Below are 27280 nucleotides of genomic sequence, written 5' to 3'. Positions count from 1 at the left end.
TTCTAGGATCTGGTGAGACTCTGACTATCTACTTGGGAGAAGGAATGTGCTCAGCAACATTTTTAGTAAGCTGTTAGTTAGATTGTAAGACATCTTGTATACAAAGTTGACCATTTGTCCTGAGGGTGGTGCAAAAGGAAATATCTGTGTTGTCCAAAAACTGGAAGGGAAGGGTACATCCTCTGGGGAGCATGAATGTGAGCAGCAACTTTCAAGGCAAATTTGTGCATTAGATTTTAGGATTTCTTGCGTGCAATTGGAAAATCAGAGCTGGCAGTGGTGCTAAAGGAAAGGTCTAAGGGCCATCGTCTGGAACCATGAATATCCACAGCAAATGTAATGTCAGTCTGGTCTAGTTGTTATGATATCCTCCTCTGGACCAAAGTGGACACACACAGACTGGCATCACCATCACCATGATGAATAAATGATAAATAAAGGGAACACTGATCACTGTTAATCATAAGTTTGTTTATTCACACAACCAGGATTCACAAGTTATGGCAGCAGTATATATGGAAATTAAGCAACACAGAAACTGACGAATCATGTTTATATAGAGATATGACTGACAAATACACACTGGAAAATGTTCATTCCCTGACATACCATAGCTACGGTTACATCATGCTTTATTGCTCATTTTCAAGAAGCACTAAATGTTAATCAAGCTGTGTGAAACTTTACAGTGAAATCACAACAAATGCTTGAGCACCCACCATGAGTATGTACACCTACTCATTTAGGCACAACTTCACAACCAAATTAAGCGTTCAACAGAAACTGATCCTATACAAAGGTTTTTTTGCATTTAGCAATCTGGTCAAACAGGTGCTTTTTTTCTCACATTTAGTACAGGTCCAGATACACTTGGAGGCTTTCAACACACTATAGTTTATAACCATCTATAACCATGTATTCCTATTGAGTAACTTCAGTCAGCAAGTCTCTATTCATTTGTATTCCACAGAGCCGAGCAGCAAGCGTTTCATCTGTCTAGTTTTTGTTGGGATTACAAAAATGCCTTAGGTTTTTCAGCACATTGTCTGAGATTCCCAGCTACTAAGCTACTGCTCTGACTGGGTGTCAAGCTATAAGAGGGCTGACTGATTAATTTCCAGTCCACTGTCTACAGATACAAAGAGCTCAGAGTAGAAGATATTTGAGCTGATTTAGCCCTAATATTCCCCTCCATAGAATCAATGGTTAGATCCTATGTTCACTACGGAATAACTCAAGGCCTGTACAGATTGCATTTTCACACAAACAAGGGAACCCCAAGTATATTAAACCTTTTTGATATTTGTGAGTGTCTTAAATAAATGTCACTGCATTGCAACACTGACAGAAACATAAACTATGGGAAGCTGAAAAAGGACTTTTGACATTGCAGGGTGAGACAAGATGAAACATTTAAATGGGGATAATGGTGCACTTCCTCTCCGTCTTGCACTTGCTTGCTCACACACAAAGTGACGGGGGGTAGTTGTATGAAGAACTGTTGGGAACTGTTAAAAGTATAGTTACCCCTGAACAGTGTTAAACTCTCTCCTCCTATACATTTCCAATATCAGAATTGGGTAGGATGCCTTTGACAACTTCCTTAACTCTCCAACACAGACAATCTAACAATTATGCCCGCTTCACGCAGTGACTGGTCAGGTGTGTGGAGCATGAATGTATTAAGAAAATCTTAATATTGCATTCCAAGATGGTGCCCAGTTCATTCCTATGAAAGCTGCTCAAAGGGCACATACGCCGAAGACATTTTCAGACTTCCATGCTTTTGTGCCCATAGAGCATGCTCACTAGAGTCCTTGTCCAGCCGAGCCGGTTGACAGACTTCCTCTGGCAGAGCAAACTGTTGGCTTCCTGTATATAAATGGGATAAAATAATTTAGTGATACGGCTCTGATACAAAGAGCCATTTTAGAGCAATTGTGTCGCTCAGAAAAAAAAATTTGCCGTTTTACAGCTGCTCCCTTTGTCATGTTTGTGTTATGGACGTCACTACTGAGTGTGGCCACTTCACCAAGCCCAGCACTGTTCCAGGTTAAAACTTACCTCTCATGTTTTTTTGTTTTGTTTTTTTTTTTGTTTTTTAAACATTCATCACATTTCTGGCACTTTTCATGTGAACAACTGAGTGCAACACCACAAATACCTTCCAGGAAAGATTTGTGCATTCCATTGCTTCTAGACTACAGACACACAAAACACACATAATTCTTGAGATTTCAGAGATGCAGTGGGATGCAGCCATAATTATTTAATTATGAGTACTTACTAATTGTTCTATTTTCTGGTGTGTTTGTGATTTAATAGCATATAATCTGTACAATGTCTATGAGTGACAAAGTCTGATTTGAACATCTGTCAGGATTTTTAAACTCCTTTAATCTGAGTTTGATCAGTGTGTCCCTCTGTGAGCATATTTACTGAAATGTATTAAACCAAAAGTTCCAACAAAGGCACAACATTGCCATCATACACATCTCCTGTTGAAGCAGCAGTGGTTTACACAAATAGGCCTTGTAGATTTAGTAAATATAACTTCTTTGATCAGCAGTATCACATTCGTAACACTCTTCCACCAGAAAATCTGTTACTGTACCAAGACGTTTCAAATAGTTTCTGTAATGATAGTAAGAAGAGTCAAAATGGATTTTTCACAAGTTTCAGTCTTTGTAAATTTAAAGTTCAAGTCATGTTTGTGTGCTGAAAGGCCCACGTCACACCAGTCTGTGTGTATTCTTCTTTTATCTAACTTTACTATACATGTGCTGGGACTGCTAAGTGGGGGGAGACAGACAGGCAGAAGCCACTGCAAGAAACTGAAAATGTCCGAGGTCAAACTTTGGCAAGTTTCTTTCTCACTCCTGTTCAAACAGGCTAGTTATGTTTCATGAAACAGTTTAATAGTCTTTGAGTTGATTCTCAAAATACCACAACACTGTGAAATCAAATATTCTTATGTGTGAGAATTTTGCCTTTGGAAAAGGTACTTTGTGATGTATTCTTTGTTCAGTGACACAGATTAAGATATTAGGTCTGCATTTTGCAAGCTGTCTGTTGAAGTCAGAAACCCTCCAAGCTTTGCTGGGACCAGGCTCAGGTTTGATACTGACGTGGAGTATTTAAAGGAATAATTTACCATTTTGGAAAATGCGCTTTTTGACAGTAAAATGAAAGGATAGATCAATCTGATGCCTGTGTGTTAAGTACAAAGCTTCAAGCCAGGACGTGGTTAGCCTAGCTTTGCATAAAGACTGGAAGCAGGGGGAAACAGCTAGCCTGGATCTGTCCAAAGTTCAAAATACACCAACATCTCTGAAGAACACGTATCTTATTAGTTTATCGTGTTTACAAACAAATAACAATAACAGACAGTCTGTGGTTTTGGTTCAAGTTATGCACTGTAACAATTTCTTGATGAACAACAGCTGGGTGCAGTGACACTGTGCAGCTTCCTGTCTGGATTCATAGTGAGGTTTCCAGGTTTGGTACCATCAGAGATCAAAACCAAAACCTGTGCTCCCCAACAGACAAGTACAGAAGTACTGAGCGATATATTGATAAACTATTTTTTTGTCAAGAAATAGTTCCAGCATGCAGCTCTCCCTAAAAACAAGAACAGACTCCATCTGCATACTTTGGGGGTTATTTGCTACATTTCTCTTTAAAATTTGGTAGTTTTTTTTTTTTTTTTTTTTAAATTTGAACAAAAGTTCGTCTGTTATTACAGCTGGCTGGAATGACTGGAAGGGATTACAGCCATGTGACACTTGGACCCTGTGTACAGATTAACCAATAATAGCTAAACTACAATTAAGTAAAGGAAAACCACTTTGAGGTCTTGACTTTGTATTTAATTCGTTGTTAACTATATAAGTTTTAGAATAGAAAGCTTAACCTTCTATTTTAATGTATTCCTATGTAGAAAATGAATTTAACTTTTCAGTCACATGGACCTTGGACACATTGTTGATTCCAGTGGCTGTTATTCCTCTAATGGTCATCCTGGGGTCAGTTTTTGCTCTGTCGAAGCGAGGACAGGAGGAGGGGTAGCAGGTTGAGAGCAGGTCGATGATCCTGGACCCCCAGAGCTACCAGAGCCCCTGCGAGAAGGGAAGATACTCTGGACAGGACAGGGGGCTGAGCTGGCATCACCTTTAACACACAGAGACGACTATCAAACAGGAAGCTGGGCATGATGCACAAAACATCTGTCCAGATAGTCATTGGCTGATTGACTTGTGTTGTCAAACAACAGAAAAGTATGAAATAATAACTAAAACACGGCCCATTAATACTACATGTTAACAGCAGTCACTCCCAAGCCATTTCCAAGCTGCTGCTCTGCACTGCCAAATTCCTGATTTTATAACTGCAACATTTTCTGACAAAATCCCAATACACATTAGTTAAATACAACGGCTATGCTGGGATTTCGGCTATATTTACTTGAAAATTATCATTCAGAGAGAAAGTTAGAAGCTGATTCACATCTATGTCAGCTGCCATGTGGTCAATTGAATGAGTCGCATAGAATTCCTGCAGAGGGAAAGCCTGACCTTGCACTCGCAGGGCAATAGTGGTGACTCAAAGATCTGTCCAAAAAGTTGCTAGATTTGTTGCTAGGTTTTTTTTTGTTTTTCTTTTGTTTTTAAAGTCACAAAAGGGTCTGAAGTCGGTAAAACAAGTGACAAAGGCTTTAAGTTGCCAACACTACCTGTAAACACTCCCTTGGTGATGTAAGAGAAGCTGTTTGCGCCAATTCATTTGAAAGGGCAAAAGCAAATGGGAACATCTGGCCGACCAGTGGTGTGACTTCATCACTCAGTCAGTAAGTTGGTCAGTCAGTCATGGACATTTGCATTTGTAAGGCTGGCTTCGCTGCTGTGGTTCAGCCGAAAAGCACTGGAAAGGGTTAAGAGGCCCTGCTCTATACCACTCAAAAAAATCCACTGTATCAACTTGTAAATGTCAGCAGGTACTTAATGAGAGTTAGCTGCTTACCTTTTCAACTTTATGACAATGAATGAGTCCATTCTGTCCAATGTAAAAAGTAGAGAATGCATCATATGACCTATAACAGATCAAAGTTAGATTATATACCATTATGACAAAACACTTAAAACACTTAACACTTGTAAATATACATCTGTATGATGTATATTTACCAAAGCAAAGGCTTGGAAAACAGTTAATTAAAATTTCAGTCCTCTAAACTAAACCTAGTGACATCTGTAGCAGCACCAGCTATTATCTGGATATACTGTGTTACCTGTAAAGGTGAGATTTGTCTTTGCGATAGAAGCGCAGCAGTAGAGAGTGGACGGGAAGGCCCCTGATCCTCCAGCGAGCCTTAATGGTCCCGTCCTCCATGTGCTTGGTAAGCTTCAGCACCTCCAGCCGAGCCTCAGCATAGTAACAAAGACACAGTAGGCGCCATAGGGAGAGGGTGAAGTGATACAGCACACGGCCTCTAAATCAACACACACAACAAAAGTCACACAGGTAGTGATACAATCAGAGAATGCAAACCCCTAGACAATCTTTGGTCAGCATGAGAGTTTCTGTAATAATGCATCACCATTATTCCCAAATTGAACAAGCAGATTCACCTGGTCTTGGTATTCATGAGGCCATTGATGAATTCCATGTCATTTGAGTACATGGTGTAATCATGGTTCTTTATAAAGAAACTTGGAAGCTGCAAAACAAACACAGAAAATTCATTCTCTGATGTTGAAGTATAACTTTTCAATAAGTTACTAGTTCACTCATTGTGTATTAAGTACAAATACAGTCTAAAGCATTCTCACACAAGAACCTGACAATAAATTCAATCTCTATGAAGCTTATAATTATAGAAGAAGCTGTTATGGCAATCCCTTTTGCATACAATTGCCTTATATATCACTATATGCAGACATTCAGTCAGACAAAGAGCATTGTCACAGCAAGAGCACAATTCATACACAAGCTTCACAACAAATGGGTTTTAATGTGAAAACAGAACTAGTCCTATGATGCGAAGCCATCTCAGAAAGCCACAGCAAGGTTAACCAATGTTCCCAAATGTTCACCTTTAATTTTTTATCTAAAAATAGATTTTAATACATTTTAAAGTCAGTATGAAACATTGGAAGGATGAAATATATAGAGGAGCTGACACAACTGTAATTGTAATTTGTTCTACAGTAAAGAGCCAACCTTGGAACAGAACCTTTCTCAACAATATAGTTGGTAAGGATGGTAGTTCTTAAGAAAACAATGTGATATCATGACTTTGTCTATTTTAGTACGTCTTACTCTTGTATTGTTGCACCTTATTATTTGGAATATTAGAAGATTAAAATTAGAGTTTGAAGAGTTTATACAAACACTACAGGAGCTATGTAGTTCAGCAGTCTGGTTATAGTTTGTAAGACCATACAGTGCATTCATTAAGTATTCAGAGCTCTTCACTTTTTTCACATTTTGTTATGTTGCAGCCTTATGCTAAAATCATTTTCCCCTCATCAATCTACACTTAATATCCCATAACAACAAATCAAAAAAGTATTTAGAAATTTTTGCTAATTTATGTAAAAGGAAAAATGGAAATATCACACTGACATAAGTATTCAGAACCTTTACTCAGTACTTTAGATTTTCTGCCATTCTTCTCTGCAGATCCTCTCAAGCTCTTTCAGGTTGGATGGGGACTGTCAGGGGACATACATTTCCAGTCTCTCCACAGAGATGTTCGTTTGGGTTCAAGTCAGGACTCTAGCTGGGCTACTCAAGGAAATTCACAGAGTTGTCCCTAAGCCAACTCCTGTAATGTCTTGTCTGCATGCTTATATCTCTGTACTTTGCTCCGTTCAGCTTTCCCTCAACCCTTACCAGTCTCCCAGCCACTGCTGCTGAAAAAAAACCCCAAAACATGATGCTGCAACCACTGTTGGGATGGTATTGTGCAGGTGATGAGTGGTGCATGGTTTCCACCAGACATGATACTTAGAATTTAGGCCGAAGAGTTCCATCTTGGTTTCATCAGACCAGAGAATCTTCTATCTCTTTTTTGAAACTCCAAGCAGGTTTTCATGTGTCTTTCACTGAGGAGAGGATTCTGTCTGCCATAAAGCCCAGATTGGTGGAGTGTCGCAGTGATGGTTGTCCTCCTGGAAGTTTCTCCCATCTCCACACAGGATCTCTGGAGCTCATCCAGAATGATCATCAGGTTCATGGTCACCTCTCGTACCAAGGCCCTTCTTCCCTGATTGCTCTGTTTGGCTGGTTGGCCAACTCTAGGAAGAATCCTGGTTGTTCCAAACTTCTTCCAATGCGGCAGAAATTTCTTGTAGCCTTCCCCAGATCTCTACCTCGAGACGATCATTTCTCTGAGCTCTGCAGGCACTTCCTTTGACCTAATGGTGTGGTTTTTCCTCTGATCTGCATTGCCAGCTGTGAGACCTTATATAGACAGTTGTGTGCCTTTCCAAATCATGCCCAATCAGTTGAACTTACAACAGGTGGACACCAATCAAACTGTAGAAACATCTCAAATATGATCAAGAGAAATGGGAGGCACCTGAGCTAAATTTCAAGTGTCATAGCAAAGGGTCTGAATACTTACTGTATGTCAATGTGATGTCTTGATTTTCCTTTTTAATAAATTTGCAAAAATTTCTAAAATTCTGTTTGCACTTAGTCATTATGGGGCATTGAGTGTAGATTGATGAAGGAAAAAATGAATTTACACGATTTTAGCATAAGGCTGCAAGATGACAAAATGTGAAAAAAAGTGATGGGATCTAAATACTTTCTGACTGCACTTATAATGAAGATGAGTAAGGCCTCTTCCCTTCTGCAGCTGTCCTAAGGATATGCAGTATAGTGCACTGATGAGTGCAAAGCACTAGATCTTGTGGGCACCAACTGTGTGGACATCTTCAAGTGCACCTGCTATTTTTTGTTCATGTATTTGCACTACGCACAGAAGGGCTGGGTAAACTGGAATATAGATCAGAGGGTGTAGTGATTAATAAATATATTCTAAGCCAGTCACATTACTCGTATCATAGCACTGAAACAGCTGAGCCAATCACAGTGGACAACAACAGGTCAGAAAATGCATTTTATAATGCATTTCAAGAAAAAAATAAAGTTTTGTTAAAAGAAAATTGGAAAGCAACCAATGATGCACAGAATTAACATTGTTTCTCCTACATGCATTGATTATGAACACCTCTGCTGAAATTTCACATGGTTCATTAATATTAAGGACAAAACGTAAACGCTAGTACGAAACTAGGGGAACCTACCACACACCTACAAATACACGCATGCACGAGCAGTGACGTCACCATTTAGCAGTCCAACATAGGCTGTTGGTGAGTTCGTGTGCAGCTAGCCAATTTACTCGAGAGAAAAGGCGACAAGGTAGACCTACCTTCCTCTCCTAAAGAAAAGCCTTTTACTTAGCTAACTTCTTCGTTAATGCCCGATGGGGTCTTTCTGACTGAAATGTTGGATTTATAATCATAGGAAATATTCAACAGTGTGTGGATAATTTGTAATCTAATAAACGCCACTAGAGGGTTTAGTTTTCATTTCCAGTTAGCATTACAAAGTCTCCTCAGGTTATTCTGAACTGCAGTGATGGAACAAAAGAGTGTAAAAGCATTGACATTGACAGGAATCCTCTCTGTAATGATAGAATCTTTGTGCAATTAATATGAAGCTATAATGGTCAATATCTAGTTATTGATTGTGGTAAGCTCTCCCTCCGTTTGTTAGAATCTGTTTTTTAAGACCATAGTGAAAAATGAAAAGCCTGGAACAGCAAAACGATTTGACTGATCTGTAAAAACATCTATTGTGCTTTATTTTTCGTCACTTTATTGTATACTCTTGTTCATATCGGGATCGTGTAGGAATAATGACTCAGATTTTCCTTGTGATCTGACTGGTCAGTGGTCGGGCTGTTGGCAGGTTTTGATCTGATCCTCTGAAGTTAATCTGCTCCGGAGCAGGTTATCCGTGCAGCATAGGTTACATAGGTTAAAAGAGATAACAGAAAACCTGAGTTAGGCAGAAAGACAGCTGGATAACCCACTAATCTTACTCTGCAGTACAGGCCACTGGTGTCATTTGTTTGTGATTGAACCAAAGTAAACACAATTGAAGCCCGTGTGTAATGGCGTGGCACTTTTCAAACCTGAGGCTTCAGCTTTATCACACATTTCTAAATAATCTATCCCACATTTATGAATCACATTTATAATGATATTGCATATTAATATTTATCACAGAGTCATCCTGCTGCCTTCAGATGGTTGCAGGGATTTAATGAACTGAAGGAGAATTTTCATACAGTATAAAGCCACTCTGGACAACAGATACTGTAAATATCAACCATATTCATTTGTAGATAAATGCTGACTGCTTTACCAACATTGCTGTTATAATCACATTAAACATTTTTGGATGTTGATTTAAATGCATCTACCGGTTATAAAATGTTCTAATAAAATAGTAAAAATAAAATAATAAGTCTAAAATACAAGTCTATTATCAGTGCAAGACCCAATTTAAACCAAAATACCAACAACTTGCTTTAACCTGCCTAACTTGAATAAACCTCCCATCTCCCCTCCCACTCACAGCCATGGCATAGGCCAATATGTCAGGTACGGGCACTTGTAAAAATGAACTAAAGCATGAACGGGACATGGCGTGAAACAATCATGAGAGCTTTTTTGGCTAGTAAGCAACAGCAGGGTGAGCCCCGTTAATGCAAATGTACGTCACCGAGTGACTAAGTGATGAAGTTACACCATTGGTCAGCCGAATGCTGCCTGACTGCTTGCTGAAGTTACACCACTGGTCGCCCGGCTGAATGTTTGCATTTCCCCATAGGCCGTTGCCCTTTCCAAAATCTATTGGCTCAAACAGTTTCTATTGCATCATCGGGGGGCATTTTCAAGCAGTGTTGGCAACTTAGCACCTCTGTCACTAGATTTACCTTAGCTACTTTCTGTAAATAGTCGCCAGTATTGCCCCACGAGCGTGAGGTTGGGCTTTCCCTCTGTAGGCACATCTCTCTATGCGACTCATTCAACTGACCAAATGGCAGATGCATTGATGTGAATAAGCTTCTAACTTTCCCTCTGAATGATCATTTAACAAGTAAGTATAGCCAAAATCCTAGCATAGCCGTTGTCTTTGACTTAATATTTATGGAGATTTTGTCAGATGACGTCACAGTTATAAAATCAGGATTTTAGCAGTGCAGAGCCGCAGCTTGGAAATGGTGACTAGTTAACATGTAATCTTAAAAGGGCCTCGTTTCAGTCATCTATTTCATACTTTTTCCATTGTCTGACAACAGAAAGAGAAAAAAATATCAATGAAAACAGCTTTATTGACAATTCGGCCGTATTAAATTACTGTATATGCAAGCTCAGACAACAGGAGAAAAGCAAACAGATAAAGGGCAGCTCAGCCACATACTACATTTTGACCTGGTCTTATTTTTATTGTGAATGTCTATGACACAACCTTTTCCCCCTAATTCATTCCAGAACTGAAAATGCAGTTGACTGACAGCAACTGGGAGTCACTTTGGATATGTGGACAGATGATTACAGATCAGGTCCTAGGACTTAAAGGTCATGTCAGGTCCAGATCTGATTCAGAGATAACTGCAGGTACTGAACTTCGCAGGTGTGGGTTTGCAAAATTGGACCCCACTAAGACTCTGGCATAGGCTCTAATCACTGTTTGTAAAGTGTGTAATTGTCCACAATTCAGAGATCTGTGAGGAGGAACTGTGTTACTTACATTTATTAGAATGACAGGATGTCTAGCTTCAGCTCAGCATATGATGAAAAGTTAGCTTTAGTTCAGGGGAAATTCCACGTCAGGTTTTACAGGGTGATGGTCAGTTTATATAGAGCAACTCAATTTTTTAAAAAATTATTAAGAAATATGTACTGCAGAGTGGATGTCAGTGCCTGCTCCACAAATTTTATATTAAACTGATTCAGACAATCGTACAACTGAGTATTTGGGCCACTGTTATCCTCAATTTTTTTGTCTTAACACTGACCCAAATGCCCTGTCATGCAATGCAACACCACTACAGGAAAAAAAAAATTAACAACACACGTCAAAAACAAATTTTATATCAAATTGATTATGACAATGGAAGTGATAAAATCCTTCAAACAATGACACCTGTCATGTTACAAAACATAACATACCATAGCTTTGTCATGTGCACTTTATTTGACTTCATGTTATGGGATTTTTGGGTTTAAAAGTCCTCACTTTACCACCTCACCACTTCAGCTCAGCACTGGCAGTGTTACAGCCGTGTTTTACACTCCTCCATCTTAAACACGTCTGATGGAACAGATGTGCATCTGTTTTAATCAACACAGCTGTCGACACAGGCCACACAACAGCTCACATTTTACTTGCGCTATACGCTTGTAACCATGGCCTGAAGTGTATTTTTACGCTTCAAGTCTATTTTCTGTCATTCTACACAAAAAACTGCAGTGACTGTGTGTTGGCTCTGAGTGCTGCCAAAACATGGATGACCTATAACTCAATACAGTGCCTGAACACATCCTGTGTGAGACAGAGCACTGAAGCTGCTGCTGCTCTGCTAAAGTGCTGCTCAAGCTACGCTGAGTAGGCACAATGTTATCCAGACACAGTGTGAATTCTTACCTCTATCCTCAGTCTTTCATACATCATGGCCAGTTTCTCCTCTCCTTCACTGTCTCCTTCAGTATGCACCCCCTCTGCTTTCTCTGTATGGCTACACAGAGTAGTAGGATGCAGAGGGGGCAGCTCCAAAGGCTTGCTGTCAAGTCCAATATCCTGCCTAGATTTCAGCCCACTGCCAGGCATGGGCTCTGTGCCCGGGCAATGAAAACAATAAAAGTGAGAGCCAGTCATAAACGGTGCAGGACACTTCTCCGCTTCAAACAGGCTTCTGAAACAGCCATGTTCTTTCTTTACAGCATCAACACCGTTTCTCTTGAAGCTGTCCATGCTGATGTCATCCTCTCTAATGCCGTCCACCGTAGTTAGGGAAAAAGAAAACTTGGAGGACTTGTGAGCCCCCAGAGCAAGGAGCTCTTCTGGTTTATTGTGACAGAAAAGAGGGATCTCCAGCAGGGTGTGGAGGCCGTCTGACTCACCTTGTGGCACCAGCACACACACGCTGAGAGACTCCTCCCAGCTCTCCTCGTAGTAACCTCCTCTCTGAGGCCGACTGGCATTGTTGAACGGGTGGGACAGCACCGGCTGCTTAACGTTCTGATATCTAAGGCTGTTAGGGGGCGCCAGGGCCCATGATGCACTGCTCAGGGGGCGTGTCTGACGGATCCACAACCAGTCAACCGCCTGAGGGAGCAATAAGGACTTGGTAAAATGATCTTTAAAACACATTACTATATAAGCAACACTTGTTCACATCCTGTGTTGATGCTCACATAAGCAGTCTGACATTTTGAAAAATATTTGAAGATTAGAATGAAACTAATAAACTGATATTTATCTTACAATTGTACTTATATGTAAATGTGTGTAAACACGTACACGCACACGCACGTAAGTGTGGAATAACCATGACTTGGTTACTGATGACCAAGAACCTGGTGAGAGATCCTGTGCGGAGATGGGAGAAAAAGTTCCAGAGGGACAACCAATTCTAAGACATGAAACTTAGAATTGAGGTCAAACATTTCAATCGTGGTTTCATCACACCAGAAAATATTTTTTCTCACAGACTGAGAATTGTTTAGGTGCTATTTTCAAAATTTCACCGAAAAGAGGCTTCCGTCTGCAATAAAGCCCAGACCGGTGGAGTGCTGCAGTGATGTTTGCCCTTCTGGAAGTTTCTCCCATCTCCACACAGCATCCCTGGAGCTCAGCCAAAATGATCACCAGGTTTTTGGTCACCTCTGTTACGAAGTTCCTTCTCCACAAATTGCTCAGTTTGGCTGTGCACCCAGCTCTAGGAAGAGTCCTGGTTGTTCCAAACGTCTTCCACTGAAGAATTATGGAGGCCACTGTGCTCTTGGTAACGTTCAATGCAGACGAAATTTTTTGTAGCCTTCCCCAGATCTGTGCCGCGACACAATCCTGTCTCTGAGCTCTGAAGGGCACTTCCTTCGACCTCATGGCTTGGTTTTGGCTCTCATAAACATTGTCAGCTCTGAGACCTTATATAGACAGGTGTGTGCCTTTTCAAATCATGTCCAGTCAATTGAATTTATCACATGTGGACACCAGTCAAAGTATAGAAACATCTCAAAATGATCAAGAGAAAAGAAAGGCATCTGAGCTACATTCTAGGTGTCACAGCAAAGGGTCGGAATACTTATGTCAGTAAGTGATTTCAGTTTTTCTTTTTGGATATATTTGTAATAATTTCTATAATTCTGTTTTCACTTTGTTATGATGAGGTATTAAGTGGAGATTGATGAGGGACAAAACATGAAGCTGCAGCATAACAAAATGTGAAAAAATTGAAGGGGTCTGAATACTTTCTGTATGCACTATACATATACATATATGCATACATATAAATGTTTTCTCTCTTTTCTTTTTAAGTAAAAAGCCAAGCATGTGTAAACACCACTGTCGTTAACATTCTACCACTGCAAAGTAGCTAAATCCCTTTTTGAGAAATATGTCATGAAACGGGTCAAATTTAATGATATTCAATACTGATAGAAAAGACTGCCTACCAGCTGCTTCAGTCCAAACTTCACAGCCCTAGTGGCCTTCAAAACCCTGTACTGGTCTAACCTTAACCACACAACTCAAATGTGAAATTAAAAAGAGGATCTTAGAATCAAGCAGATTACCTGGCTGAGAGTCCAGCTCTGTTTCTTCGTGGGTTGCCTTCTGCCATGGTTGCTGACACAACCCACCCAGAAGGCGATGCCCCCTCTGCTCACAGCCATTCACCACAGGGGCCGAGGCAACCCCAGTCACCAGCTGTGCATCACCCACAGCGCAGAGGATGCCGCAAGGACACACAGACTGTGTCCTTAGGACCTTGACAAACCTGAGACCACAGAGAAGAGAGGGCTGAACTTGTTAGAGCACTCCAGAGTTTCTGCCAGGAAACAAGAACATTTTTGGTTCCGATTTATCAAATACGAGGATTTGTTGCTTTTCTTGGTCTTATATGATTGTGAACTGAATATCTTTTGGATTTAAAATGTTGGTTGATCAAAACCAGCATTCTGAAGATATCACTTTGGGGTTTTGGAAATTATAAAGGTTTTATTTTTCACTATTGTTTTTACGTTTTGCAAACGTTAGTTGCAGCCCTAATTGAGACAGAAGGTAAAATGATGATGTCACCATGGTAACTTTTCAAAGCTGTAAAATCTTGTCATATAGTATAACAAATTCCTGTGTGGTGTTTTGGTGTCTGTTAAGCCTTCAGACGCATTGATCTATAACTTAAATCAGCTTTCCTGGATCGTATTTCATTGTCTCACCAGTAGCTGAGGCAACAATCCCTGATCAATACAGCCCTTTGTGTTTTTTTTTTATGAAGGAATGTTTTATGTGTGACCACTTGGTAACTTTGCTGTAAGCCATTAAACCAAGAGTAACAATAAGCTAAAAGATCCTAAAAAGCTGTGAAGAGCTGAGGGGAACTGCAGAGTTGATGATAATTCCCTGTGGGTTTGTCACTATCAGCAAAAGCTTTCACACTATAAATAGTAATTTGATCCACTGTTCATGTAAAATAAGTATGTGCAGCTTTAAAGAGGGAAAATGGATACTGGACTGGTATCATATTGGCAGCTACGGTACTTAATGTTGAGGTATCAGTATAGGAAATAAAAGGTCAAGCAAATTCTAGTTGAAACCACTGATGGATTTTTCTCTGAGGTTCTCAGAGCCTATGCCAGGATCACATGACCTGCAGCAGACCACAAGTTAATAATCAGAGACATCCATGGGGACAGCTGAGACTGAATTTACCAGACATGAACATACTATAAAAAAAATGTTTTACCAGACTGCATTCATTCATTCAAACAATTTACCTAAAATAACCTATACAATGATAAAAAAAATTAAAATAATAAAATGAACGCTAATTGCAGCCCTAATACAATGTACCGCAAATGCAACAGATGACATTACTACGTATTCGCTGATAGTAAACTCGTGCCGGTAATTTCTAGGCATGGCAACACTTGTTAGAGTGTGAATCAAGAATGCCTATTTGGCGACAGAACGGAGACAGAACATTATCATTGTTGTAGTTTTAAATACATTGAACTAACAATGAAAGATTAACGATACTATTTATTACATTAGCCTGATCATTTATGTAATGTAAATCACCATTTAGTTTGAAGTGAAAACAGCTGCAAAAGTTGCTATTGATCACTATTTAGTCACATTTTTTGGGACACAAATTTTCTCCACGAATAGCCGGGACATGGGGCTCAAGTTATCTTCCCTTATTCGCTGACACTACGTTCCATTCTATTAGCAAACGCTGGCTGCCTACCTTGACAGCCAATGATAGCTGCTAGCTTGCTAGGCTAACTCGCTACCAGTTAGTAGTGAGCTAGCCACCGGCTGTGCAAACGTCCCTGTAAAGTTACCTTTTACAGACGAAAGCCCGTTGATGTCCGTCTAGCTGCAGTGCTTCTCCAGGAAAGATTAGGTACAGTAGTCACGGGTAGGTTAACGCTAAAAACGCGCTTTTGACCACTGCTTAGCTAACTAACACAAATGTCTTTCCAGCCCCGAGTGTCCTTGCGTGTCTGCGTCTATGATTTTTGCAACCCAGTTTAGATTAAACCACGCCCATTTGCGTATGACGAAAGTCTCGACAGAACGACGGAAGCCTCGACGGCAACTGCGCTCACGTGGATCCCGCGAAATATGACAGATAAAGTAGCTTGAAAGACAGCCCTTTTCACAGATGACCGACGGCCACACAGACCTGAGGTATTCGATACATTAATGTTAAATCGCCACGGTTTTAAGTTTGAAGAATATACTAGCAAACAATTTCTAATCAGTTAGTCTAAGGTTAATTATTGCTACTCATTCATTAAGGCCTGCTGTATTGTGATGTTTTTGTATATGTATATGTTTTTTGCCTCTATTTCAGACTTGGTGGTTGTGTGTTCTCAGGACAACAGGACAACATAGAGGAGAACCCGTAGGTGAAGAAGGTATCTGACAAGATCTGTCACTCAGTACTGTGAGTCAAGTCATGTTTATTTTTAAAGCACATTTAATAAGACAGGCGTAGATTTAATTTGCTTCAAGTTAAAAGCTAAAAAACCTAGGCAAATGGAATCATACGAGACAAAAAAATATGATAATAAGGTATTAAAATAAAAAGGGAATAACATAAGACGCCATAATAATTATTATTAGTAGTAAAAAGTGAATAACAGTAATAGGGTATCAAAAAAAAAAGTTTAGCCATTAACCGAGTACTTTTTTTCCGACCAAGGTTGTGGCGCCGCGTGCTACTCAAGGTAAGAGTTGTGCTGTCGAAATTTCTTAGAGCAACTTATGAGCGACACTTTTTTCTTTGGCTCATGCTGCAGTAAATCTACTATATTTTGCTCAGGCAAGTTACAGGTGTCAACATAGGGTGAATGTGAAAGCTGTAAGCAGCAGCAGAACATTTAACGTGTTGTTGTCAAGCTAAAATGCTTGTGACTTTGAAGAGTGCCGGTGGGGAGAAGAGCAAGTGAGTTTATCGATACTCTTACTCATAATATCATTGATTTTTAGACATTATATTCATATTGATATAGTTATATATGTTATATGTATGTATATATATGTTATATGCACATATGTCTGACGTGTCGTTTGAGGTACGGATAGTCAAATAGGCACAATCACCACCTACATTTTGCGGACACCTTCCGCCACCGAGATGTTGGAACAGGCATTTCCTGATGCCACAATTGTCCTATGCTCCTTCCATCTGCCAGGAGCACTTTGGAGGTGTATGTAGAGCAAGGAGAGTGGTGTGGACCACAGTGACAGACCAACTCTATTCACAATGGTCAAAGAAATTTTGTACATGGCAAGAGTACCCATTCAGGTTAGTGCTTACTGCAGACAAGTTACTTGTTGTATGTTTAGCCGTAGAACAGAAATTTCCATAATCAGATAACATTACATATGTTAATCCAGTGTAATGAAGTCATGAAGCTATTGTGTGCCATTACATTTTTGATGTATGTGCATTTCCCATGTTTTGTTCATTTGTTTCTTTTTTTGGTCAACTGCAGGAATTACATTAAACAGCTGTACAACCGAAGGGAGTGTCCGTATAACTGCCTTAATAACTGACTGACATTAGGTTAAATAGACACTCTTCTCACCAGAGGAAACAACACCAACAATTTTGTGGAAGTGCGAGTCCTCAAGGACAAGATACTGCAGAGGACAAAGGCCTTAAATCCTCCTCAGATCTTCGACCTCCTGACATCAAGGCTGGAGATCTACTACGAGACATGCATTGTTGATGTTGCCCTTGGAGGCTCGAAATCATTCCAGAAATCCAGATTCCTTCCCCAAGATGGCAACATTACAGCATCGCAAATTCAGCAGGTAAAGGATTTTAACAGCTGTCGTTAGTTGACATCATACAGGTTTGTCACAGAGTAATCTACAGTATACGCACACATGCCACTTTAAAAGCAAATATATTGACCCTTGTATTACTTGTGTTTTGTATAGATTGAGTAGTAGAAGCTCGTGGTGATGATGTCCACACAAACCTATGTTGTGGATGTGGAGCTGGAGCTGTGTTCATGCCCTGCAGGACAAACTGGGGCACCATGCAAATGTCAGGCAGCTGTTGCTAAAATCTACAGCTGTTTGTCCAACACTTTCCTTCCAAGGTAAAGCCAATATTTTCACAATAACTGATATAGTAACATCATTTCCAGTTTAAATTACACAATAAAGGTAGACACCTAACTTTATTTCAAGTGGCCATTTAGGCCACAGAGGCATTTAATTTGGTGGCCAGTGCAAGTAATTTCATTGTTTATTTGGGCCACCAGTGCTGTGTTTTTAGTGGCCACACTGTAGAATTTAGTGGTGAACTGAATAAGATGCAGTTGTGGAAAAGAACCTGCAATAAAATTACTGATACACAAAATAGTACTTAAGTAAAGTAACACAGTAGTTGGTATCTGAAGGAGCCACCCCTGAACCAAACAGTACACTTCAGGAGCAACAGCAACTACGAGAACCTGGTTGGTTATGAACATTTCAACTAACACACACACACACACACACACACACACACACACACACACACACACACACACACACACACACACACATACTGCACCACCATTATATTACATGAGACATTTTATTTTGTGGATTTCAAGTTTCAAAGACCTCACTGTTACTTAATACATGTTCTACATATGTAGCACAAGAGTAAAGTATTTTATTGTATTACTTTCATAAAGCCTTAAATCCGTTACAGTAACTGACATGTCTGATTTATAAAGTCTCCAACTAGACTTCTCTCTGCCACATCAGAAAAGGGGCAGTTTTGAGAAGTGTTAATAATTGATTTAATACTAGCATCTCTTACTCTTCATAGTTGTACTGACAGGACAACAGGCCCAACCCTCCACAAGTGCTGCTGCTGATAGGCTACAAGAAGGTGAGTGTGCAAGTTGATGTTCACATGGGATTTGATGTATTTGACGTCAAAGAGGTCTACTTACATAGTGAGAATTTTTCAGATAACTTCTCCTATCTAGAATAAGCAATTCATATAAAGGATGTGCAGCCTAGAAGCAGAGTTGTTGAAACCATGTGACTACCATGCAGACAGACCATATTCTAGCAGTCATTGGTTCAGCAGAGAGCAGTGTGCACAGTGGCAAATTTTACTTTTGAGGACATCTCCTATATGTACAATGCCAACCTAAAAAATTAAAATAAACAGATTCAAACTTATTTCCTTCTTAGATATCACATTCAGGTGTTGTGTCTTTGTGGAGGACATCATGGAGGATATGAAAAGATGCTCTCTTCACTGCTGGGCTAATGGCAATGAATAGGCAGTACCAGCACAAAGACCAACCCCTACAAACTGCTGTCGGCCATTCACACTTTTTGTAGATCTTTGAACAGCAAAAGGGCTGCCACATTAAGGCTGGCTGCCAGGCATCAAGACCCAATGATTGGCTGCCAGCCTACTGCTGAGGCACGCAGCAAGTCGGGTTCTGGCTCAAAGAGGTGTCTTTCAGCTGGGCGCCCTTTGAAACAGCACAGCTTGAGTACATCAGTGGCTTTGAACATCACCCTTTCCAAAAAACACTGAGGAACTCCACCTCCTCTCATCCCTCTCCTTAAAAGCAGGTCATTGGGTTTAGATGTCCTCTACCCCCTCTCATCCCTCTCCTTAGAGGTAGGACATTGAGAGAGGAGTGAGAGGGGGAGGAAGGGCATCAGAAATCAACTTTCATTCATATTAACTTCTTAAAAGTTTAAAAACTGAGTAAAATTTGTACTAACTGCAAAGTGCACAGCATCTTTGTAAAAGAGTTAGCTTAGTTACCGTTTGACTTTTACATTTTTCTAAATTTTTGTGTTGCATGTTTCTATTTGGCCACTTTACACTGAACAAAATAGTGGGAAATCACTGACAGACAAGGTCAGTTGAGGATAGAGTGCACTTACATCATACACGCATTGTAAATTAATTTGGTTGTTGCAAATTATGTCACAGAAATTTAGGTTGCAGCAAGTTTCATCTTATTTATCTTAATTTTATATTGTGTGCAATTAACATATTCTAGCTTATACTCACTCGTGACTGGAGCTATATGATGTTGACATTCAGTGAAATATTAAACTCCATAAAATAAATATAATTCCATTAAAGTCAAATATTCCAGATGTCTTGACCATCATTTTCCCCTTATCTGGTCAAAATCCAGTTTATATACTTCATATTTTGCACGTATCTGCTAATTGCCTCCCAAAACTAATTCAAGGATATTTGATAGATGTGTAGTCACCAAGGTATAAAAGAAAGGAAATTTAAAAAAAAAAGAGGCAAAAGTGATGGTAAATGAGGTAGAATCTCTAGAGGAGAGTGCTGGTCAGCTACACCAAACAAACACAATGACTTTGACAGCATTAGAAAACCCGTACTTCATGAGTAGTAAGGTTGACACATGCTGTCCCTTCAGTTGCTGTCATGCCAATAAGTTAATATTGCTAAACCTGATTGCATTCAACAGTTAGGAAATAGCATGCTATCCAGCTAATTCTTGTCTCATGTGCTGACTGATAAACAGTTAATTTATTAAATTCAGTGTACCATATCTGATATCACTGTTTTCCAAGCTACTGTAGCTGTCATGATATGCTGGACCAGCATGAGTACCATTGGAAAGGAACCATTGAGGCCTCCGTCGTTTCGTCGACACCTTGGCCATACGGAAGTGGGCATGGTTTAATCTAAACTGGGTTGGTAAAATGATAGGCAAACACACTTCAGGCAGCCAATAGTAATACTGCCTTCACTGCTGTTGGAAATATGACTACTTTTACTGCTATGTCTTCTTCTTCGACTACTTCTTCTATTTCTTATGGTTTGACTGGCAGTTGGCACACCAGCTTCCAGGTGCAGCCACCTACCAGACTGGAGGGTGCCGAAAATTGGCAGTGTTTGAAAGGTATCCCAAATAAATTTGTTTAATCCTCTAAGTATCTTCAGTTCCTCTTCTTTTTGTACTTCTACTCCAACCTTAATTCCTGTGGGACAATGATCTCTGCCAACTGGTGATTTAGAAAGCACCTCACAAGTTGTGTATCAATACATGTGACAATTATTCCATTTGATGTCAGTGTTAGATCGACTGCACTTTCTGCATTTTGAGTACTCTCCCGTCACATACTCTCCCATCACATACTAATCCCTTATCCTCTATAAAATCCTCTATGATTAAACCATTTGCATCTGTTCTCTTACTCCCCCACAGTGTGCTATGCACATTGAAGTCTCCACACCACGCCACTTTACCCTGTATTTTCCCAGCCACAGTATTCAATGTGTTGAGGCACAATCTATTACATGGGTTATAATAATTAATTATTACTAATTCATCCTTTCCTGTCCAGATCTTGAGCATTATTGATTCATGTTCTTTCTCTAAGTTGACAATATTAAACCTTGTCCCATTCTGCAGATGTTGCCACACCACCACCCTTCCCAATCTTCCAATCATTCCTAAATGTTGCATAACCCTGTATCAGAAAATCCCATTGTGGTTTCAGCCATGTTTCTTGTATGCATATTATATTAGGTTGATCTTGTAATTTTGAAACAAATCTTTTACATTCCTGACCATTGGCAATATGGCTTCTTACATTCTACTGTAGAATAATTAATAGCATGATGGGCCACCAGCCCCATGATTGTGACTGAGCTAGATGTCCCTCCACACATAAAATTTCCTCAACTCTTTCCCACTGTAGACCTTTTGCTCTTAGATATTTTTCTTCTAATTTAACTATTATTTTTTTATCTTATAGTCTTACTGTTGGTTTGTGCATAAAAGTTTATAACATCAACCATGAACAGTACAAACTCGTTTCTCCCCACAATCAGTTGCTACATCCCTCACACAGTCTCATTTTGTTTCTCTATGTACTAATTAGCTTAGTGTTAGATTTGCCTGGCTGCACTAATACTTTCTTAGCTACTTGGTGTATGTGATCCCTGTGTATGTGAAATTTTCAGTCACTGCACTTCTGCTGCTCCCTTACTGGCCTTGTACCCCTGTTAAGTAGAGCTATGTTCCCCTCCACAGTTTTAGCACTTAAGCTTAGGTACTCTTTGACACTTTACATATACATGTTCACTGACACATCTTCGGTATCTTTCTTTGCCTTTGCACGCTGCCACCACGTGCCCATACGTTTGGCATTTAAATTACCTCAATGGCCGGGGGGGTTATAGGGCCTGACCTCGTAGCTCTTATACCCAATATACATTTTGAACTGTATTCTTTCCTGATCGAAATTCAAGATTACCATCAGGCTGCATCATTTCTAGCCATTACAAGTAGTTTTCGGGTGTTTTGCTCCTATCACCGTTGCTGCTACCATATTTTTGTTAATCTGATCTATTGGCATAATTGTGGGTATTCCCAGATTTAAAAATTGGACCATCTTTTTATCATTTATCAGTGTTCCTTACAATGTCTTACCTTCGATCTTATTTAATTTAATAGCCTTCCCTTGCTGATTAATGTTCCTGCAAAGAATCAACAGTAATTCATTATAAAAAACTCTCTCACTCTTAACCTCACCAATCAACTTGTTTATTACTTTTGAACTGGGTTCCACTCAGCAATGATGCAACTTCTTGAGCCAGTTTAGTGATTTCATTGTATTCTTTGTTTCGATCTCCTGTTGCTACCATATTTTGCTCATTATCGGGTGAAGGTCGAAGTTTAATTTCACCTGTTAACGGTGATTACAATGTCACCACATTGCCTCTTAATCAGTCAGGTTTTGCCGCATCTGTTTTTTACGCTTTCACCTCCCATGAATATTCTGTACAGTATTCCAATCTTTATCCTTCCTGCTACCTACTATCACTCCTCCTAAGAGAGGCGGGCAAGGTTGCACCCTGTGGAGATGTACCTCGCTCAGCTCTGTTTGGACAGTCCCTATACTAAAATAATAAGTTTTTCTTCCTCACTAAAAATAAACTGGAAGTGAGCATAAGCCAACTATGATAATTTTTTAACACTGTAGAGAAAGACTTATCCACTGCTGCCATTTTTGATTTTTGAAAAATTTTACTTCCATGGTAGAAAGCTTCAACTCCTAGGTGAATGAGAAAACCCTAGCAATTGCCAATCTGGTGAAGCATTTGGATTTCAACTTCCAAGAAATCAAGGACTGCAAAGACGAACTGAAAACTTTGGAAAAGCAAGTGTTTGCGGTCACAGCTGAAAAAAAAAGACCTCAAGGAGCAGGTATTGGAGAGTGACAGATTAGTGGAATTTCTGTACAGTCTGAAAGATAACGAGTGAGAGAACACCAGAGAAATAATAATCAAGATCTTTTCCAAAATTGCTCCACAGTGGACAGGGAAGATGGAAGATATTCTCAACTCTGCACATTGCTTTGGAAATAACATTGAAGGCAAAAATCGAAAGATTATTTTGAAACTCACCATGAGCATTCATTGAGACGCAATCTAGCTAGTTTCCAAGGTTAACGCTGCATTTAGGGTATGCTGCATTTACTGAGGTTCTGCTCAAAGTTGAAAAAGTCTTTTACTTTCCAACTGCCCTTTTCCAGTGCCATAGGTAAAACCAGCCAAGGCTACATACATGTGTTAACACACACTTTCACATATAGCCTATGGATAAAGACTGTTAAATGACTGTTCAGACTTTGTTTTTCTTTCAATGGCACGCTTAATCAAAAAACAAAAATGCCCTGTTCAGTGCCATAGTTTATCCTGCCCAGATTACACTGCACACACAGCAACTGTTATGTGACTGTTCATTCAGGAGTTGGTTTACTGGTGTTCTTTATATTGCTTTCCACAAAAAATGGGTTATTATAACAGGAAGTTTAATTAGAATATCTCATTAAGGGACACTGCCTTTGCAAAACTAGTTTAGTTAGAGACCCTTTTGTCTATTTTTTTCTACTATTTTCATGTCTTCATTAATGTTTGATTCATCATTAGATCATAGTTTGAATACTAGGGGTCTACAAAACAGGATTAAAAGAAAAGCAGTCTTTTTATTCGGTAAGGGACTAAAAACCCATATTACATTTCTACAAGAAACTCATTCAAGTGAAAATGATGTCAAGTTCTGTTGTCACAGGAAAGATAGGAACTCAGAGGAGAGACCCAAATGCAGAAACACAAGACAGGCTGATGCAGTGACGCTGTTTAATACACAAAATCAGGTTTAAAGATAGAGGGATGGATGAACAGGTAGGCGAGTTGGCAGGCAAACCAGCAGGAACAAACAGGATTCTATACACAAGGAACAAAAGGTATGATACACAGGAACAAAGTTAAATTCACTAAGAACTCAGGATTTTACACAGGAACCTAAACAGACAAACCAACAAAGAGTGGGGGGAAAACAGACTAAATATACAATGAAGGCAATGGTAAGTGGGAACAGACAACACTAATCAGGGCAGGGCAGGCAATCAAATAGGCAGGAAACAAACAAGGGCAGGAAGTACAACAACCATAGAAACAAAAGAAAGGTAATTTCAAAATAAAACAGGAAATAAAGAGTCACTCAACAGGTAGGTCATCTGGTCCAACCAGTGGGGGGGTAGAAATGATATTTAACCATGTTCTCCACGTTCAGGTGGAATTGCTATTTTATTCAATGATTGATGGAAAGGTCATATTTTACAAAACAGGTGTAATTGGTCATTGGATTGTGTTAGTTGTGAATATAGAGGATTTATTCTTTATCCTTTACAATCTTTATGGTTACAATAACATCCCACAGAACATGGATTTGATGTCAACTTTTAGCATTTTGATTAAATCAAAAAATTGTTTATCCTACTGAAAATATTATAGTTAAGGGGAGACTTTAATGTGATCTCAGATGAATGGAATGATAGATGCCAATCAAGGTTTTATGCATCACTTTAACAACACCATCATGGAATTTAGTAAAACATTTTTTAGAAATTTAGAACATATATGGTGAGTCAAGAACCTTGAGGTATTGCAATACTACTGGTTTAAACCAGATACAACATGTTTAGAATTGATTACTGGTTACTTTCACACTTAGTCTCTGATCTATCAATGGATATTTTACTCCTTTAAAAGAGCATAGTATATTACATTTGGAGCTGAAGTCAATTAATACTAGAAGAAATATAAAAGGTTTTTGGAAATTTAACTCAAGTCTATTAGAGGATGAGAATTGCTGACAGAACATCGCAGCTATGCTGATTGAGTCTTTAAATGACCCTGAAACTCAATCATATGTAAACAAATTGTACTTCTTTAATTATTAGTTAAGAAAATATTCAGTATCTATTAGTAAAAAAAAATGTTATGACTAGAAAAGAGGGAAAAGATTTATTTAAGGAGTCAAACACACAGTGTAACAAAAAATAATCCCACAAAGGAGGACAAACAGAAAATTATGGAACTGCATAACAAGCTTGTTTCCACCTTTGTCCGTAAAACTAAAGGTGCTTATATCCAATCAAAGGCCAAGTGGATAGAAGAAGGATAATGTCACACTTACTATTTTTGCAAACTATAGAAAAGCCATCAAGAGAAAGAATAAAATAAAAACACTTTTAATTGAAAATGAAGAATGCTGTGATCCCAAAACAGTTTCTAATGAAATCAGCTCCTTCTATAACTGTTTGCATTAAAAAAATATTTGTGATGCAGATATAATGATTGAAGAGTTAGATAATGAACTCGTCTGACAGCGAATTGGTGTGAAATTAAGGAACTTCTCTATAAGGTGTTAATTGTAAAATACCTTGGTATTTAGAGTGTGTCACAAAAGATCAAAAGGAATGTGAGCTGCTTAATTTGAAAAACAAAGATTAATGTAAATATAGACGTAATGTTTTGTTGCAAGGAGAACTATCAATTTTCAATAAACATGTCTTACCACAAGTATGTATAGAGATGTTCACCTTGCATCTTCATTAGCACTTAGCTCAGACTTTGTTAAGTCTATAAACCAACTCAACATTAATTTCATATGGATGAATCAAACCAACTATATGAAAAAAGCTATCACTATCAAAGACCTCTCTGAAGGTGGGCTAAAGACAAAAGACTTTAAATGGAACTTTAAAACTGAAATGGCTGTAACAATGTTAAAATCTCCTGGCAGTATCTGGCACATTTACAAGATGGGTGGTATAGAATTTATCTTAAAATGTCACCAAATTGCCTCTTGAGCCTCTTCAATATCACCAACAGGTTTTACTGTTTTAGAAATTATTTTACAACCACAAGTTAATACCTCATAATGAATCATTATGGAACAACAGATATATATTTCACAAAAAAAATCTGTTTTATAGGAACTGGATGGATAGGAATATTGGGTGTTTAATGGACATGTTAGATGCAATTTGGGATGTATTAACTTACATGTTTCTTGTTGTAAATATGACTTTGATTGCATCCTCAAAGAATTTAAATCTCTTATCAATGACATACCCAATACATTCCTTATCCTAGTAAAAAATATATCATTGTACTCAGTACCCATCTCATCTCCCAACACATTATAAATGGAATTCCTTTTCTTGATAAAAGGTGTTCAAACAATAATAATAATAATAATAAATAATATTTTGAATATTTTTGACCTACCAACAGTATTCAATCTGAAAATGAAGTTCTTCAAATACCCAGTTCCATCAAAACAAAAGAAATTCACTAAAAAGTAATGAATGATTTCAACCTTTCCAGTGAATTTATAAAATTGACATGTGGTTTTGAGAGCAGTGAATGTGTTCTGTAAAGGTAATACTGAGACAACAACATACCCGGCTGTTCTGGAAAAAATTAATGGAATGGTTAAACTATCAAAACCACAGCAATGCCAGCTATAGTTCATAGTAGAATTAATTTCAGTGTTTTATTAGGAGGAAACAAAATTGGACCTAATGGTCAGTGTTTTGCTCACTTTAGCCTAATTCTTTATTCATATGGATACATTTATAAAGACCCCACCCATCTACACGTTACTGTATGAAATTCAACTCTATACCAAGTCTCTGAAATGACTGAAATCCAAATGTGCTAAAAGATCTGTGTATTATAAGAAAACAATCTCACCAATAAAATGTCTAACTAACTGAATCTTAATCAATCTGTATTTTTTTAAATGTTTTATTCAACTTATTTTATCTTAATGTTTTTTTATACCATATTATATTGTCTCTTATGTAGAAATTTTACATTTTTTATGAATTATTACCTTATAGTTTGTAAAGCTCGGTTATGCCACTGCCAGTCCTCTGGCTCTGGCTCCCTGATCCAAATACTGCTACTGCCCCCAACTACCACAAACAACCACTTCTTCTTCTTCTTCTTCTTCTTCTTCTTCTTCTTCTTCTTCTTCTTCTTCTTCTTCTTCTTCTTCTTCTTCTTCTTCTTCTTCTTCTTCTTCTTCTTCTTCTTCTTCCTCCTCCTCCCCCTCCTCTTCTTCTTCTT

At 38.8% G+C, this 27280-nt stretch overlaps 1 protein-coding gene and 1 long non-coding RNA gene across 5 annotated transcripts; one reads left to right on the top strand and one right to left on the bottom strand.

The window, feature by feature from the left end:
- Nucleotides 1–476: 476 nt before the first annotated feature.
- On the bottom strand, nt 477–15895 carry c24h6orf136 (chromosome 24 C6orf136 homolog). Of its 4 annotated transcripts, none has more exons than XR_005706672.1 (8): nt 15657–15895; nt 13884–14086; nt 11734–12414; nt 5628–5716; nt 5288–5488; nt 5020–5089; nt 3972–4170; nt 477–1872 (listed from the first exon to the last, which is right to left on the bottom strand). XR_005706672.1 is itself a non-coding variant. In XM_040121491.1 (8 exons), the coding sequence occupies exons 2-8, from the start codon at nt 13980–13982 to the stop codon at nt 4027–4029; spliced, it is 996 nt and encodes a 331-aa protein (XP_039977425.1). In that variant the 5' UTR covers nt 13983–14086; nt 15657–15895; the 3' UTR covers nt 3679–4026. The 4 variants fall into 4 exon arrangements, 3 of the variants coding, with proteins under 3 accessions (XP_039977425.1, XP_039977424.1, XP_039977426.1); XM_040121491.1 differs by lacking the exon at nt 477–1872 and having other exon boundaries at nt 3679–4170; nt 11734–11921; nt 12210–12414; XM_040121490.1 differs by lacking the exon at nt 477–1872 and having other exon boundaries at nt 3679–4170.
- Nucleotides 15866–19857, top strand: LOC120786212. The gene is made up of 9 exons (XR_005706673.1): nt 15866–16005; nt 16172–16264; nt 16523–16547; nt 16643–16765; nt 17016–17128; nt 17319–17640; nt 17770–17933; nt 18656–18718; nt 19030–19857. It is a non-coding gene; the product is annotated as an uncharacterized LOC120786212 (long non-coding RNA).
- Nucleotides 19858–27280: the final 7423 nt, after the last annotated feature.

Source organism: Xiphias gladius, chromosome 24 (genome assembly GCF_016859285.1).
Source record: "Xiphias gladius isolate SHS-SW01 ecotype Sanya breed wild chromosome 24, ASM1685928v1, whole genome shotgun sequence".
Classification (NCBI taxonomy): domain Eukaryota; kingdom Metazoa; phylum Chordata; class Actinopteri; order Istiophoriformes; family Xiphiidae; genus Xiphias; species Xiphias gladius.
The sequence above is the reverse complement of the archived record's forward strand: the minus strand, read 5'-3'. Positions and strand labels throughout refer to the sequence as shown.